The 14,375-nt window shown below is 31.7% G+C and overlaps 2 protein-coding genes across 2 annotated transcripts in view; one reads left to right on the top strand and one right to left on the bottom strand.

The window, feature by feature from the left end:
* LOC106686818 (clavesin-2) overlaps nucleotides 1-5,037 on the top strand; it is a 20,068-nt gene extending 15,031 nt beyond the window's left edge. Inside the window, exons 6-7 of the mRNA XM_014430367.3 lie at nucleotides 3,731-3,875; nucleotides 3,969-5,037. Of these exons, the coding sequence (XP_014285853.1) occupies nucleotides 3,731-3,875; nucleotides 3,969-4,000 (177 nt within the window). The 3' untranslated portion in view covers nucleotides 4,001-5,037. The remainder of the gene's footprint in view (nucleotides 1-3,730; nucleotides 3,876-3,968) is intronic.
* A 783-nt stretch (nucleotides 5,038-5,820) lies between these two features.
* Nucleotides 5,821-14,375, bottom strand: part of LOC106686816 (opioid-binding protein/cell adhesion molecule homolog) — a gene marked incomplete at its 5' end in the record, with an annotated part of 126,694 nt that continues 118,139 nt past the window's right edge. The window contains 4 exon segments of the mRNA XM_014430361.3: nucleotides 5,821-6,720; nucleotides 8,571-8,624; nucleotides 11,805-12,012; nucleotides 12,252-12,421. Of these exon segments, the coding sequence (XP_014285847.3) occupies nucleotides 6,611-6,720; nucleotides 8,571-8,624; nucleotides 11,805-12,012; nucleotides 12,252-12,421 (542 nt within the window).

The following is a 14,375-nucleotide window of genomic DNA, read 5'->3' as shown; positions in this document are numbered from 1 at the left end:
ATCAATTCCCTTCGATGCAACATTCCTTGTCCCAATTCTCCTACATTCTGGCCAACCGATCCTGACCGTAATGCTGACCTCCTGGACTTCTTTATACATAAAGGCTTAGGCCCTCTAAACACTTCCCTTTCACGCCTCGATAACCTATCTTCATACCATAGTCCACTAATCCTAACTATCTCCATATCCCCAATTCCTGTACTACCTCAACCCTCATTCATAAGGGGCCCAGTAAACCGGAATTCCTTTCGCCGAATCTTAACAGACCAAATCGATCTTAAAGTTTCCCTAAAAACCCCTGAAAACCTAGATGACGCAGTCCATTCCTTCACAAACCTTATCCAACAAGCTGTCTGGTCTGCCTCCTCACCCTATAATGTCCCCAGTAAACACAAGACAAATCCTCTACCACAACATCTCAAAGACATCATTCAAACCAAGCGCCACTACAGAACATTATGGCAACGCACAAGACATCCTTCTGATCGTCGCACCTATAACCACTATTGTAAACTAGTTACGAGAGAATTGTCCAACCATCGATCCGAGTCCTTCAATTCCTACCTCTCTTCCCTTTCTACTCATAACAATTCCCTCTGGAACATGACCAAAAGAATCCTAAAATCCAAACATATTTTCCACCCCCTCCGACGAAATGATAGCATATGGGCAGCATCCGACAAAGATAAAGCTGAAGAACTAACCATTCACCTTTCTCATACATTCACTCCTCATCCTGAACTTCATACTGACCTAACCCAAACAATTGAAGAATACATATCGTCACAAATCCCATTTTTCTTACCTCCTAGAACAGTACCCCTTCTGAAGTCAAATATCAACTAAGGATGCTAATTCCTCGTAAATCTCCAGGGTATGATGTTCTGACTCCTCAAATCCTTCACCAACTTCCTCCCAAAGCTATAATATTCCTTACATATCTCTATAATTGCATCCTAAGATCAACCCACTTTCTTATCTTTTGGAAACATTCCATTATAATTCTTTTTCCAAAACCAGGAAAACCTCCTAATAATCCTGCTTCCTATAGACCAATCAGTCTACTTCTAATCCTTTCAAAATTTTTGAAAAAATCCTTCTTAAATATATCCTATACATCGTCAAATCACAGAGTTTTCCCGCTCATCAATTTGGATTCCACCCTAGACACTCCACAGTTCAACAAGGGCTCAGAGTCGTTGACTATATCTCTTCAGCTCTTGAAAAGAAACAATACTGCTCGAGTGCCTTTTTGGACATAGCACAAGCTTTTGACCGGGTATGGCATTTCGGATTGCTTTTCAAGCTCAAATCCATATTACCCCAAACCTTATACCTTACCCTCCGCTCCTACCTCTCAGATCATTCCTTTCAAGTTCACAGTGGTTCTGAGTACTCAAATATCTACCCCATCGAGGCAGGAGTTCCCCAAGGCAGTGTCCTGGGTCCTGTCCTCTACATCCTCTTCACTGCTGACATTCCCATCACTCCAGACAGGTTTCTGGCAACATTTGCCAATGATACAGCTATCCTATCCTCCCATCCCGATCCTGTAACAGCCTCATCCAATCTCCAAACACACCTCCCCCGGATTGAGCAATGGTGCAACCAATGGCTGATAAAAGTCAATGAATCGAAATTCACCCATGTGACTTTCACTCACCGCCACAGCTTCTGTCCACCTGTTACTCTTAATAATATTCCTCTACCCAGATTCGACACAGCGCGATACCTCGGATTCATTTTGGACAAAAGACTCACCTGGAACCAACATACTTGTCTTAAAATACAAGAACTCAACAGACGATTCAGCCAACTATACCGACTGCTCAGCCGGACCTCTCATCTCTCACTAGAAAACAAACTACTTATTTATAAGACTATACTCTGACCTATCTGGACCTACGAACTTGAACTTTGGGGAACAGCTAACCAAATACAAAATCCTTATAGTTAATAACTATCCTAATAGTGCATAGTTAATGCACCCTATTTCGTTTCCAACAGATCACTACACGATGACCTACATATCCCTTTTGTCCTTGACCTCATACCAACCAAATTCTCAAAATTCCACATAAACCTTTCCAACCATCCTAATCCTTCGGTTCAAACCTTATTTAGTTCCACCCGTCCCTACAGCCCACCTAGAAGGTTGAAACGGCAATGGCCAAGAGATTTATTAAAATAAAAATGGACAATTGGAGTTCTGGCAATGATCAGATTCTCCACTCAAGTTGAGTGTTTGTGGCTTTAGTGCACTTGCTCAGCCTCCACTGACTCACTACCAGTGATGTGGCGAGAGGGATGCGCTGGGATCTTTTGAGCTCTGCTCTACCCCTCACACGTGGGGGATAGAGTGGGGTCGGGGATCCTCAGGTCGATTGTGTAAATATTGTATATTAGAGTGTAAATGTGACTAGAGACTATATTATTTTATCATTATCTTATCATTATCTTATTTTATTTTTCATAAAGATAGTTTGATTATGTTCATTTTGTTTATTCTTCTGTTTGTATATATTTTAAGAGAGTTTTTTTTTATTAATTTATTTTAATTTATTTTATTTTAGTATGTATGAGATCATTAATCACTATTACCTATTGCCCACAACTGTGTGGCAGATTGTAATATCTATCAATAAATAAAAAAGTAAAAATTTGAAGAAAAAAAAAAAGTTGTCATAATCCAACTATCATAGCTGGTGATTTCAACGCATGGGCAACGGAATGGGGAAGTAGAATAACAAATCGACGAGGTGAAATTCTCCTGGAAGCTTTCGCACAACTAAATGATATGATCCTTATGAACACCGGAACAAACCCGACGTTCACAAGAGCAAGAAAATCATCTATGATTGATTTGATGTTTGTCAATGGATGCATGCATTGGATCACTACTTGGGAGGTTTGTAGATTTTATACAAACAGTGATAACCACGCTATATTGATCACACTGCATATGCCTACAAGAAAGAAGAGTTGTCGATGGAGAACCATTGGCTGGAACATGAAAACATTTGATGATGGTTCATTCACTTTAATGCTAGAGGATGAATGTGAATTGAAAGGGTCAGCTAAGGAAAAGGTGCGAATACTGACCTCTCTTATTTCTAGAGCTAGTGATGCAGCTATGACCCATTCAAAACCTGGAAAACATCATTCCTCAGTATACTGGTGGATAAGTATTATTGCCAATGTTTGTTGGTGTTGTAATCTAGCAAGAAGAAGTTATCCGCTAGCGAGGCGTCTTTTGGAGTTTAGTTTTCTGTGCCTCAGGAAGAGTTCTAGACAATTAGAAGGAACCACGGACAAGCCATTAATGAAAGCAAATGACGGTGCTGGAGAGAACTTTGTGATGAGGTGGATGCAGACCAAAGGGATAGGCCTTATTAATACAATTTTTTAGAACACTTTTCAAACAATTATTCCTGATATGTTTCCACATTTTTGACCATTTCTTTACAGTTTTACCTCGTTGATGCCCAGAATCAATGAGATTTGGGGTCTGCTGGGTGTTCAATTTTTTTTTTTTTTTTTTTCGATTATGACAATAATCTAGAATATGAAAATCGAAAATAAATAAAATATAGTTTTGCAAATAATTGTTTTCATATTGGAAGGATGTAATACATATGTGGGTTAGAACCTAATTTCTTTTATAGAGCTTTATAATAATATTTTTATCATTAAATAATGATTTTAATTGTTAACCAATTGATGCTTGTAGATACATTTTCACAAGTCCAATTGGGCATCTCTTCATAAATATGTTAATCCAGATATACTTCCAAGTGAATATGGTGGAAAGCTTCCCGATTTAAATTATGATGAGCTACAAATATACCTGACAGATAACATAAATAGACTACAAGGTTTGCAATAGTACTGTGATGTGCAATATCTTATTTTATAGAAATAATATATTGAGATTACTTTATTCTCATCTTAATTTATTTCTCTTTTAGAACTTGTCAAGTTTGGCTACAAAAAAGAATGAGTATCTTTAAATAATGGTTCATTTTAAGCATTATTGGTGAAAACAACAAATCACTATTTCAGCAGAGCATAATTGGTGTAAATTAAGTAATAACGATTTAAGTATATATTACATTATATGCAGCACCATGATTACAGTACTATATTGTGATTTGAGGCAATCAGTTTCAAAACTGGCACAATCCATTTTCAAAAGTTTGATAGGCAACTTCAAAACAATCAAATTTGATCTAATTTAACCCAAGAGCTTGAAAACATTTTTATACTAGATTGAGACCCATTTAATCAGTATGAGTGATAAGTAACATAGTGCAGTGAACTTTTGAAAAATAAAATAACTCTGTATTGTGAAAAAGTGGATTTGGCCGGTTTTAGAACTAATTGCATTCTGTAATCTAATATGTTTTAATGGAATTTTATAATATTTTGTTCAATAAGCCAACCAAGATGGTGATATTTAATACAAAGTAATTCAAATAGTTTGATACTGTTTCAATTAAGTATAATTACAAAAAATATTGAATATTCTCATTGAGTTATAAAATAAAAAAAAATATGAAATTAGAAAATGATGTTAATGTAGTTGTTTTTAATGTGGATGGAAAAAACAATCATAAATTTCAGATGAGTAGATTTTACTACTTAAAGTAAAATCTACTCATCTGGAATTTATGATGACTTCTAAGTAGTTAGAAGTTTGTTCAGTTTTAACTCAAAACAATGATTCCTTAGGACTGAAATATGGTGGGTTACCTGTGTCCCCAGCTTTCTACAACGCATTCCTTATATTTTTATCTGAAATTCCAAGTGAATGTCTCCTATGATCCCATCTTAGATCGGATATTGCCAGTTTTCACCTCACTTTTGTAATGATATATAAAAGTCACTAACAACTTAATGTTTCAAGAGAGCTGGGACACAGTAGTCCCCCAGTGCTTAAATATATTTTATTTTTTCTTTCTTTGAATTTTTAATGTTTTTCTTTGTTGGTTTATACAATGGTTATTTTCATAAAGAAATAAATATTTTAAATACTTCTTTACTTTTTTTTCATATATTTTTCCCCTACAAATTAACAAATGTGTGTTTATCAATTTGAAATTCATATGAGTTCACAATAACATAAACTGTACATTTTGGTACTATAGATCCATTTTCCGGCTTTCAGGGACGATAAATTTTAACAAATATGGTATCAAATGAAAGTTGACTGCAGATGTACTGCGGATTTCTGGTGTAGACTTTTTTTGTTTACCTTTTTTATTTTTTGTTTGGCGAGTTCCCAGCGGAACCGGGTGTAACATTATGAACACGTTTCTGAAGAGTATGCCTTAAAGTTGAAAAGTTGAAAAACAAAAGTAAAGAAGTAAGGTATAACGATAATGTTATTGTGTATATACATTAACATTATTATTACGTCTGACTTAACTCCAGGATTATTTAGAACCATCAGTTTTTATAAGGCTTCAGTGTTAATTATATTAACAGAGTAATTAAAAAATAAGTTTATAACCAATGACTATTCAGACACAAGGTTTTATTTTTAATTTTATTTATATGTTTTTCTCATTGTGTTTTCCAACTATTACGCTTCAACTACTAAGAAAAAACTTTCAGTTTATTAGTTACGACCACACTTTGCATACTTATCAATAAAAATGAAAAAATGTATAGATGTTTCTGATGCTGATCAAGTTGTAATTAAAATAAGAAAAAAAACTATAGATTTACACAAATATTTATTTTTGAAATATAGTTATACACATAAATGTAAATAATATATTTCTAAAATCTAAAATTTTTAAGACATCAACAGATATAAGGGACATAATAAAAACAAGAAATATATTTCATTTTAAATATAGTTTAAATTGACATTTTCAACAAATACTGGATATATATTTCATTATTTAAAAAAGAAAATAACAACATCAAGTAAACTTGGTGGTAAAGTTACCTCTAAGATCAGAAATTATTTTTCTATACCTTAATATTAAAATCTGTGATATAATTTTTTTAACCCAAACAATGCTTATTGAATTTTAAATATTAGTTGTATAACTTAGTTCTACACATATACTCATTTATACAAATTAATTCCACATAGTAAAAAATAATAATTAAATCATAACAATAATAAAATATTTCATTTATATACTCTCTCTTCAATAAACACAAGTCAGATCATTATAAAAGTACACAAATTATTATCAATAAATATTTAGCCATTCTCTACAAGAATATTTTATGGAAAATCACATGGAGAAATACAATATTTATTAGTGGCATTAATACATATTGCAAAACTCAACTAATAAATAGCAAACAATGTAAGTATATTGAGAACTAATAATAATATTTACATTCAAGAATTTCTAATTTGAAGTGATGTTTAAATAATATAACTTCATTTTATGTTAAATAAATAAGCATACCTAGTTTAAAATTTAAAAACCCTGCATATCAATTTCAATCAATAAAATGTCTTATATACATATACAGAAGTATCATTTTAAATTCGAAGACATGAATACAAATCAGAAGAAAGTTTAATAGTCTGGCAATAGACTTAATACTCATCTTCACATGATAGAGTGTAATTCATATGGCTTCATATGAAAAACAGTACAATTACAATAAAAAGAGATATTATTTCAAGAGTGATGAAATGATGTGTTCCACTATCTGCTGACATTACACCAAGATCTCTAATTTCATTATCTGAAACAAAAATTAAAAAACATTAACATACATCATGACATACTGCTTTTTGGTGATGGGATAACAACCAGTTAGATCCAATAACATTATTTGTCGACTTTTTACAGAAAAACAAACCTACATATTGTTTGCTCAATGCTCTAAGCATTTATTAGTGTACTTATTATCTGTCTGGAAAAAAGAATATACAGAAAAAAATTAATAATTTTTTTTATTTCATCTTTAAAATTTTATCTGCACCTGCAAAGTAAATACAATAAGCAAATTTGATGAATTATTATAGACATGACATGTATAGGCATGAGGGAGACCCCACCCAATGGTGCTTCCTTTGAATGAAATAAAATATATCATCAGACAAGGAGGTCCCTCATTTATCTGCTTTTCAACCTTTGCCGAGTTACATCAGGACTGTAATTTGTCACCATCTGTTGTACAAATTTATTAAGATGACCATGTGATTGGTGGTGAAACTGTTTGTAAGCCACACAAATTAAAATTGATCCATAAATCAATAAATAAAAAATAAATTTGTATTTTAAATAATATTTTAACTTTTTTATGTTTATAACACAGAATTAGAAATTAATAAAAAATATACAAACTCTCAGAAAAAAATAAAGAATGATTTAAGAAAATACATATAATTATATTAAATAATAAAAGCGTTTCATAAAATATGACATGAAACATTATTTGTATGAACATAATATAATTGAATGAATAAAACTAAGTTTATAAAATAAAAGTAAAAAAAAGTTAATAAACTAAAAAAAAAACATTTAAAAAGGGTGAAGATAAAGCTTAATTAGTATTGTAAGTCCAATTCTGAAATAGGCTGTGGCCACTTCTTCTCTGCAGATGCTGGAACTAAAGGAGTTCCGAAGTTTTATATCTGTATAAATTATAGTTGACTTGGAGAACTTTTGTCCCACATGACCAACCATTCCTTGTGGATTATTCCTCTTTCAGTGGACTTGAGAGTTGTGATAGTGTATGTAGGACCATACAATAACTTGGGAGTGAGAGTCCCTTAATCGGCCATTTTATCTCCATTTACACAGAAAATAAGTAAATACCTTGTCTGTTCTCTGTGTAGACTTTTCTTATTTTAATTTAAAAACATTTATTGATAATGAGTATGGTTTGTTAAACAATGACATTATAATCTCACTACGAGATCATAATGCTAAAAATAATTAGAGTGAATTCTTCATTTATCAACCATCTAGAAAGAATTTTATCCTCTCCTCAACCATATACCACTGAAAATAAACCAGATAGGTCAAATTACTTATATACACTGTATACAAAAATATATGAAATCATAATGAACAACAATGTGTTCTGGAATTTGGGGAGGGGGTTATAAACAATGACAAAGAGTGTATGTTTTCACTAATAGATGCTACAACCGACTGCCTTCAGAACAAAAAATTTCTTTGTTACCAGCATTGTCAATGTCGCTATCTACTGTTTTATGTACAAACCAAATAATAAAACCTATTTTCAATAATACAATGGGACCATCAATTGGTGTAAGTGAGTGAAAAACTGAAATGTTTTTCTATTAGATATAAGTAGGTATAATACCATTTTTCCTTTGATAGGCTTAGAATTCATTCCTTCTGCGTTTAAGGTGGCAATTTTAATTTAGATTTTATTTATGGAGGTAAATAACTATGTTGTTGAGCAAAAATGAGAGTTGCCACAAAGATTTAGAAAGTGCATAAAAGCAAAAAGATTGGTCTTGAAAATCATAATAATAGCTATGCAATATTGAGTATATTCCAAAAGCCTGATCAAATACTTTAAAAACTGTAAATGAAATTTATAAACATTATTTTTACCTGAAGCCAAAATTATTTCATGAGCTGGGTGAGAAGATTCCCAAGAGTAACCATCTAAAATAAGAAAAATTGATTATAATGAATTCATGAATATTCATTACTACACAATAGAGTCTAGATCATTAGGAAACATAGTATTTCCAATGTATTGTATTCAACATACTTCCATGTAAATTCTGGTTGAGGAACCTAGAAGAACGAATCAAACTATGATAATTTTTTTTTCTGGAGTCATTATGTAACACTCGAAAAAAAAAGGATAAGAAAAGTATACCAAAAAAGGCATAACTTGATATTGTCTTTTATTTTTTTATCCTGTAGACCAATTATGAAATATGATTTCAGTGCAAATGCCATTTGGGATTAAAATATGGAGAAATAGGTAAATATCCCTTTGTGAGAACACGACTCCCCTACATCATCTGTATGAACACCCTATCTCAGAGGTAGTACCGCCTTTTCTATGACTCCTGTCTGCAATAGTCAAAATTACTTTTTGCCTTTATTGTGCATTGACTGAAGAGTGTAAGAGAAGGGAATGAGAGCAAAAGAAAATAAGACAGAGACATTTTTTGTAATACAAAAAAGTCTTAATAATGTATATAATGTCCTTAATAGGAATGATATATATCCAGTCGTACAGCGTTGTGGGCGCTGGAGGAGCGGCCCAGGCGGCACTTTTAGAGGCTGCAAAATTTTACAATAAATAATATTATCTTGTGAAAATTTGAACCATTTAATTTCATAACTTTTTTATTATATGATTATTCTTTACAAAAGGTTCTTTAGTATTATTGTACATTTTAGCATTTTAAATTGAAATACTTGGCAAAATTTCCCTCAACCCCGCACAGCTCGCACTCGCGGTACGCCACTGGTTTTATCTAATTTTTTATAGCTTCAAGCAAATCACTGTCTTATATTTGCTCAAGACATTCACTAAACTTAAGAGATCCTTCTCGATCTTTGCCTCAGAATATTAGACTTTATTGGGGTATAAACATTATTTAGATATAATATAAACAAATTAAATGAAAAGAAAAAAAAAATTAAGTAGAGAAGATGTTCGGAGGCGCGATCAGTAAATAAACAAAAAAATATTTATTTATGCCGAAGTTTCGAATTGAATTTCAGGTCTTCATCAGGGATAAAAAACAAAAAGAGATTACAATAATTATTTATTGGTATCATTTATAATGATAGTTGTTATTTCTTTTTGTCACATACCCCGACCATCTTCTCTACTTATTAATCTACGGTCAACTATCAACACCTCAAAAATAACTTTACTCTGTGATATCAACATGTACATGACATAGGAGGTTGCAAATATACAATGACAGTAATATGAACATTCTCATAACACAAGGAGTTTAAGTTAATTGTTCCAACATTACATCGAAACACACATTCGTGATCTAATTTTAATGAATGAATTAAAAGGATAATGTTAATGTATTCATCATTTAGTATATAGTAAGCTTCAAGGGGGGGGGGGAGAGTTATAGAGCATATAAAATAATGACAGTAAGCAGATTTATTCACCGGTCATAAAAAAAATAATTTTATGAAAATAAAACTCGACTATGGAAGTAGCTCTATCATATCCTCCTATTCCCCCTAAGAGGTGGGATATTATTGCATATTTCTTTAAACATATTAGTGGATTGTTAGTGATGTCTATACAAACAATGAAATTGGTACACTAGTCAGGTGCCTTTCACTTAACGCTGTGGCTTAATTTCTACCTTAATATTAAACATCCGAATATTAGATATCTACAAATATATACAATTGATTAACCTTAAAAATACACTTTGGCTACTACACTGCTTAAACATTTAATATTCAATTTATGTCAAAGCCAACCTAAGATTGGCTATAAAACCTCAAATTGTTACGAATCATCATAAATTAAGGAGACCAACTGTCATTTACAATGTTATAACAATATAAAACCCACCTAACACTACCGATATTATTGAACACGGTACATGCAGGTATAGCACATGATCCTATATATTATATTCAATACATTGATTATGTATTACATACATAATGAAGTATACAGAGTACAAGTAAAAGCGTGAATATATATTAATGCGCAATGCAGTTGATTTTACCACTGGAAGCCCTGCCCTTTAAGGAAGTTACGAAATATAATAAAACATTTTTTCAGGATTCTAAGCTCAAATTGTTTCAAAACATTCATGGGATATTGTTGAGTAATTTAAGACATCGAATTTAAAAATCATTTATGAAGCTTGCTCAAAGCATCGCCCATACACAGAGCAGATTTGTGACACCCCTAAATACATAACCCTTTTTTTGGCTTCACCGTAGTCGGGTGAAAATGAAAAGGGGGATACTTATCATTTATCCCATTGAACATATATTCTGATATGGATTATACTTTAATTGTATCATATCTCAAAAATGAAATTGTTTCCAAACATAGACTAGTTTAGCTAAGAAAATCTTGCAACACAACTACATGGAATCAGCAATTGTAGGACACGGAATGGAATTTTTAAAAATAAATAAATTTTGAAAAGATTGTTTTGATTAGTAACTAATGATATCTCTTTTTTCTTTACCAAATCTTTAGATTGTATTAGCATGGTATATCTGAGATTGATGGTTTTTCTTAGTTCATAATGTACCAACATTTGATAAGAGTTATCAACATCAATGACACAAGAACAGGCTTACTAAGGAAATCAATGACCATATTTATTAGCAAAGTGGGTTTACCCATAATCTTATATTGCAAAAGACTATTGCTGATAAAAATCGGAATGTAGTGTGGAATAAGGACATCTTCTTATGTGCTTCATCTCATGATGGTTTGTATTCCCCTCTGAAAATATACTTAAAATTTATAGCTTTACCGACCTATCATTAAATAGTTTTAGACCCAATAGCTACATCTCCTACAGTATTTATTAATGAATAAGTTCTAAAAAAGAGACACATATCGCCATATTATGGTGGCCAAGCAATGTGATTCTAGAACTAATTGTTCATTTAAAAAAATTAAAATTATTATAAATGACAGATGGCACCTAACAGTTCAGCGTTTCTACGCACTATGTTTGCAACAACAGGTTTATTAATTGTTTCATTACTTGAAGACATAGAGGTACAATTATCATCAGAAATAAAAAAAAAAAAAAGAATTTCACTATAGGTAAATCATCATCCTACACGAATGTATTTTAGTAGGTGTCCTACCTAGTCCTCTAGTAGAAAAAGTGAAAATATCTGACATCTGATTCCATCCAAAAGAGTTGCTCGCTTTGACCTTCGCTTCGTACTGGGTAGCTGGATCGAGATTTGTGATTAAATAATATTTTTCTTGAGTGATGTCATCATTATAAACGTCTACAGGTATAATAATTTCTGTCCATTCATGTTGATACCAGTGTGTCATGTTCGCCCCCTGGAAACATATAAAATTAAAGTATCTTAAATGATATCTTTTGTAGTTCCCATGACTTTCATCTATTCATACATGATATTTCTAAATAAAACAACTAGTAGTGCATTAATTTGTTATTCAGTGACCGCTGTAAAATATAAAGATTATGCATGACATGAATGTTTTGAATATATTGTCATTAATTTATTTTCATTCTTTACCTAATTATTAAATTTTAAATTATAACAAGAAGCACATACCCATCGCTCTGTTAGAAGAGAATTGGGTAATTGACCATCAAACTGTTTTCTTCTGTAAAAAAGACGGTGCTCCTGAAGTGGGGTGTAGCTGAATACTGACCAAGAAATATTGTAACAATCTCTCCATTTTGACAGTGGGTTACTCCGGAAGATAGCAACGCGAGGATTACCTAAAAATAAAAAATACATATTAATAAATTTATAATTGGTATTTCGTTTGGGTTTAAAATGTTTTTAATGATTATTGTTTCATATTTCTTTTAATGCTATGTGCATTAGTGAAACAAAAAAATATACCTTCCTTGAGGTAATATGAATTCCTTCCATCTAATATGAATAAGGAAAATGAGTAAAGAACTAAATGAAATCAGATAGAAACACAATTTCTGATTCTTGAAAACAAAGAACATAGCAACTATTACTTAAAAAAATAGTCAAACTGTCATTGATGTTGCAGATCTTAGTGAAATTTTTAGGTCACTGATTTGCCCTGATGAACCTAACGGGACTGAGTTATCCTATAGTACTTACTTCCTACACAGATATGGTTCATTTACTTGGATTTTAAATGGGAATTTTTATATTTAAATATTTGTTGTTTTTTTCCCCAATAGTAAAAAATTAATTATTATGACACAGCCACTTCGTTTTATAATATTTATTTTTTTTCAGATGCATTCAACGTTTCAGGTTTCTCCCATTGTCAGGATCACATTAACAATAATTGTAGCTTTTACTTGTGCCTTTTCTTTGTCATTTGATGTACATAAATATATGTTGTCATCGGTTACAATTTTGTCTTGATTTAAACAGAAACTTGGCCTAATTATACTGTTTCACTGTAACTTAATAGTATTTGTATTATTCCAAAATCGTTAGCGACAAAATATATTTATGGGCATCAAGTGACAAAGAAACTAGAAAGAAAAGGGGCAAGCAAAAATTATTTTAATTCTGATGATGGAGACAATACCAAAAAAGTTGAATAATTATAAAAAGAAAAGCAAAATCAACCAAGTAGTCTGAACCAAACCACGAGAAGTGGACAGACGGATTTTTTTATTAATTCCAAAATCAACTACATTATGGAATCCCATGAACGTGTAAAAGTTGGACACCTAGAACTTGAAAAATGATGGAGTTTTATTTTAAAATGTTTTATTAAGCACATATTTATCTTATAGCATATATAGCACATATAGATCTAGCACACATCTATACACTCTGCTGCAAGAAACTTCGTTTCGACCAAAAGTCACCTACAAAAATTTACTAACAAATTTTTAATAAATAGTATCACATATTTTCATTATAATCTGCATGGGAAGCCTTATTTGTAAATATGGATGTGGTTTATAAATGGTAATGTAATGTTTTCATAATGAACCTGGACCAATATATTAAAAGAATTTACAAAAATATAATTAACGAATAGGGGTGGGCAACTATAACAATTAGGCGCCTAATCGACCAAGTATTCTCAGTGAAAACCACGGACAGTGGACAGACGGATTTTTTTATTTGATTCTTACATATTACGTATCTTAAAGGAGATATATTTTTTTTCTTACTTGATTGGTAGAAGTTTCATAATTGGAAATAATGAAAATTAGTATTAATGTAAATTAACAATTGGAAGAGGGATCCCGAACGGAGTTAGCAAAAAAAAAAAATAAAGGAAATCTTTAATAATTTCAATTGAAATGTTTTAATAAGCTCAGCTTTCCCCTATATTTACAATTACATGGATCTTTTACCAACACTAAAAAGAAAATACGGTAATAATTCAAAGGCAAATCTAATTTTTAAATTACTCAACAGCCCTCGAAGATTGGTGTCGTAATTGTAGGATTAAGATAAATTCCAACAAATCTCATCAAATCACGTTTACCCTCCGTCGTAAACCTACTGTCTGCCCTTCAGTTTCAGTTAATGATGTTACTCTTACGCCTGTCGAACAGATCCGCTACCTTGGACTACATTTGGACAAGCGATTAACCTGGAATCCTCACACCAGACTGAAAAGACAGGAAACTGCACGTCGATTTCAACTATTACAGCACTTACTAGACAAACGGTCTAAACTTCCAACACATTACAAAAGACTGATCTACATGACTGTAA

This window comes from Halyomorpha halys, unplaced genomic scaffold (assembly GCF_000696795.3).
Source record: "Halyomorpha halys isolate HHAL.00 unplaced genomic scaffold, Hhal_1.1 Scaffold881.1, whole genome shotgun sequence".
NCBI classification, from domain to species: Eukaryota; Metazoa; Arthropoda; class Insecta; order Hemiptera; family Pentatomidae; genus Halyomorpha; species Halyomorpha halys.
Note: the sequence above shows the minus strand (reverse complement) of the source record. Positions and strands in the feature narration are given on the sequence as shown.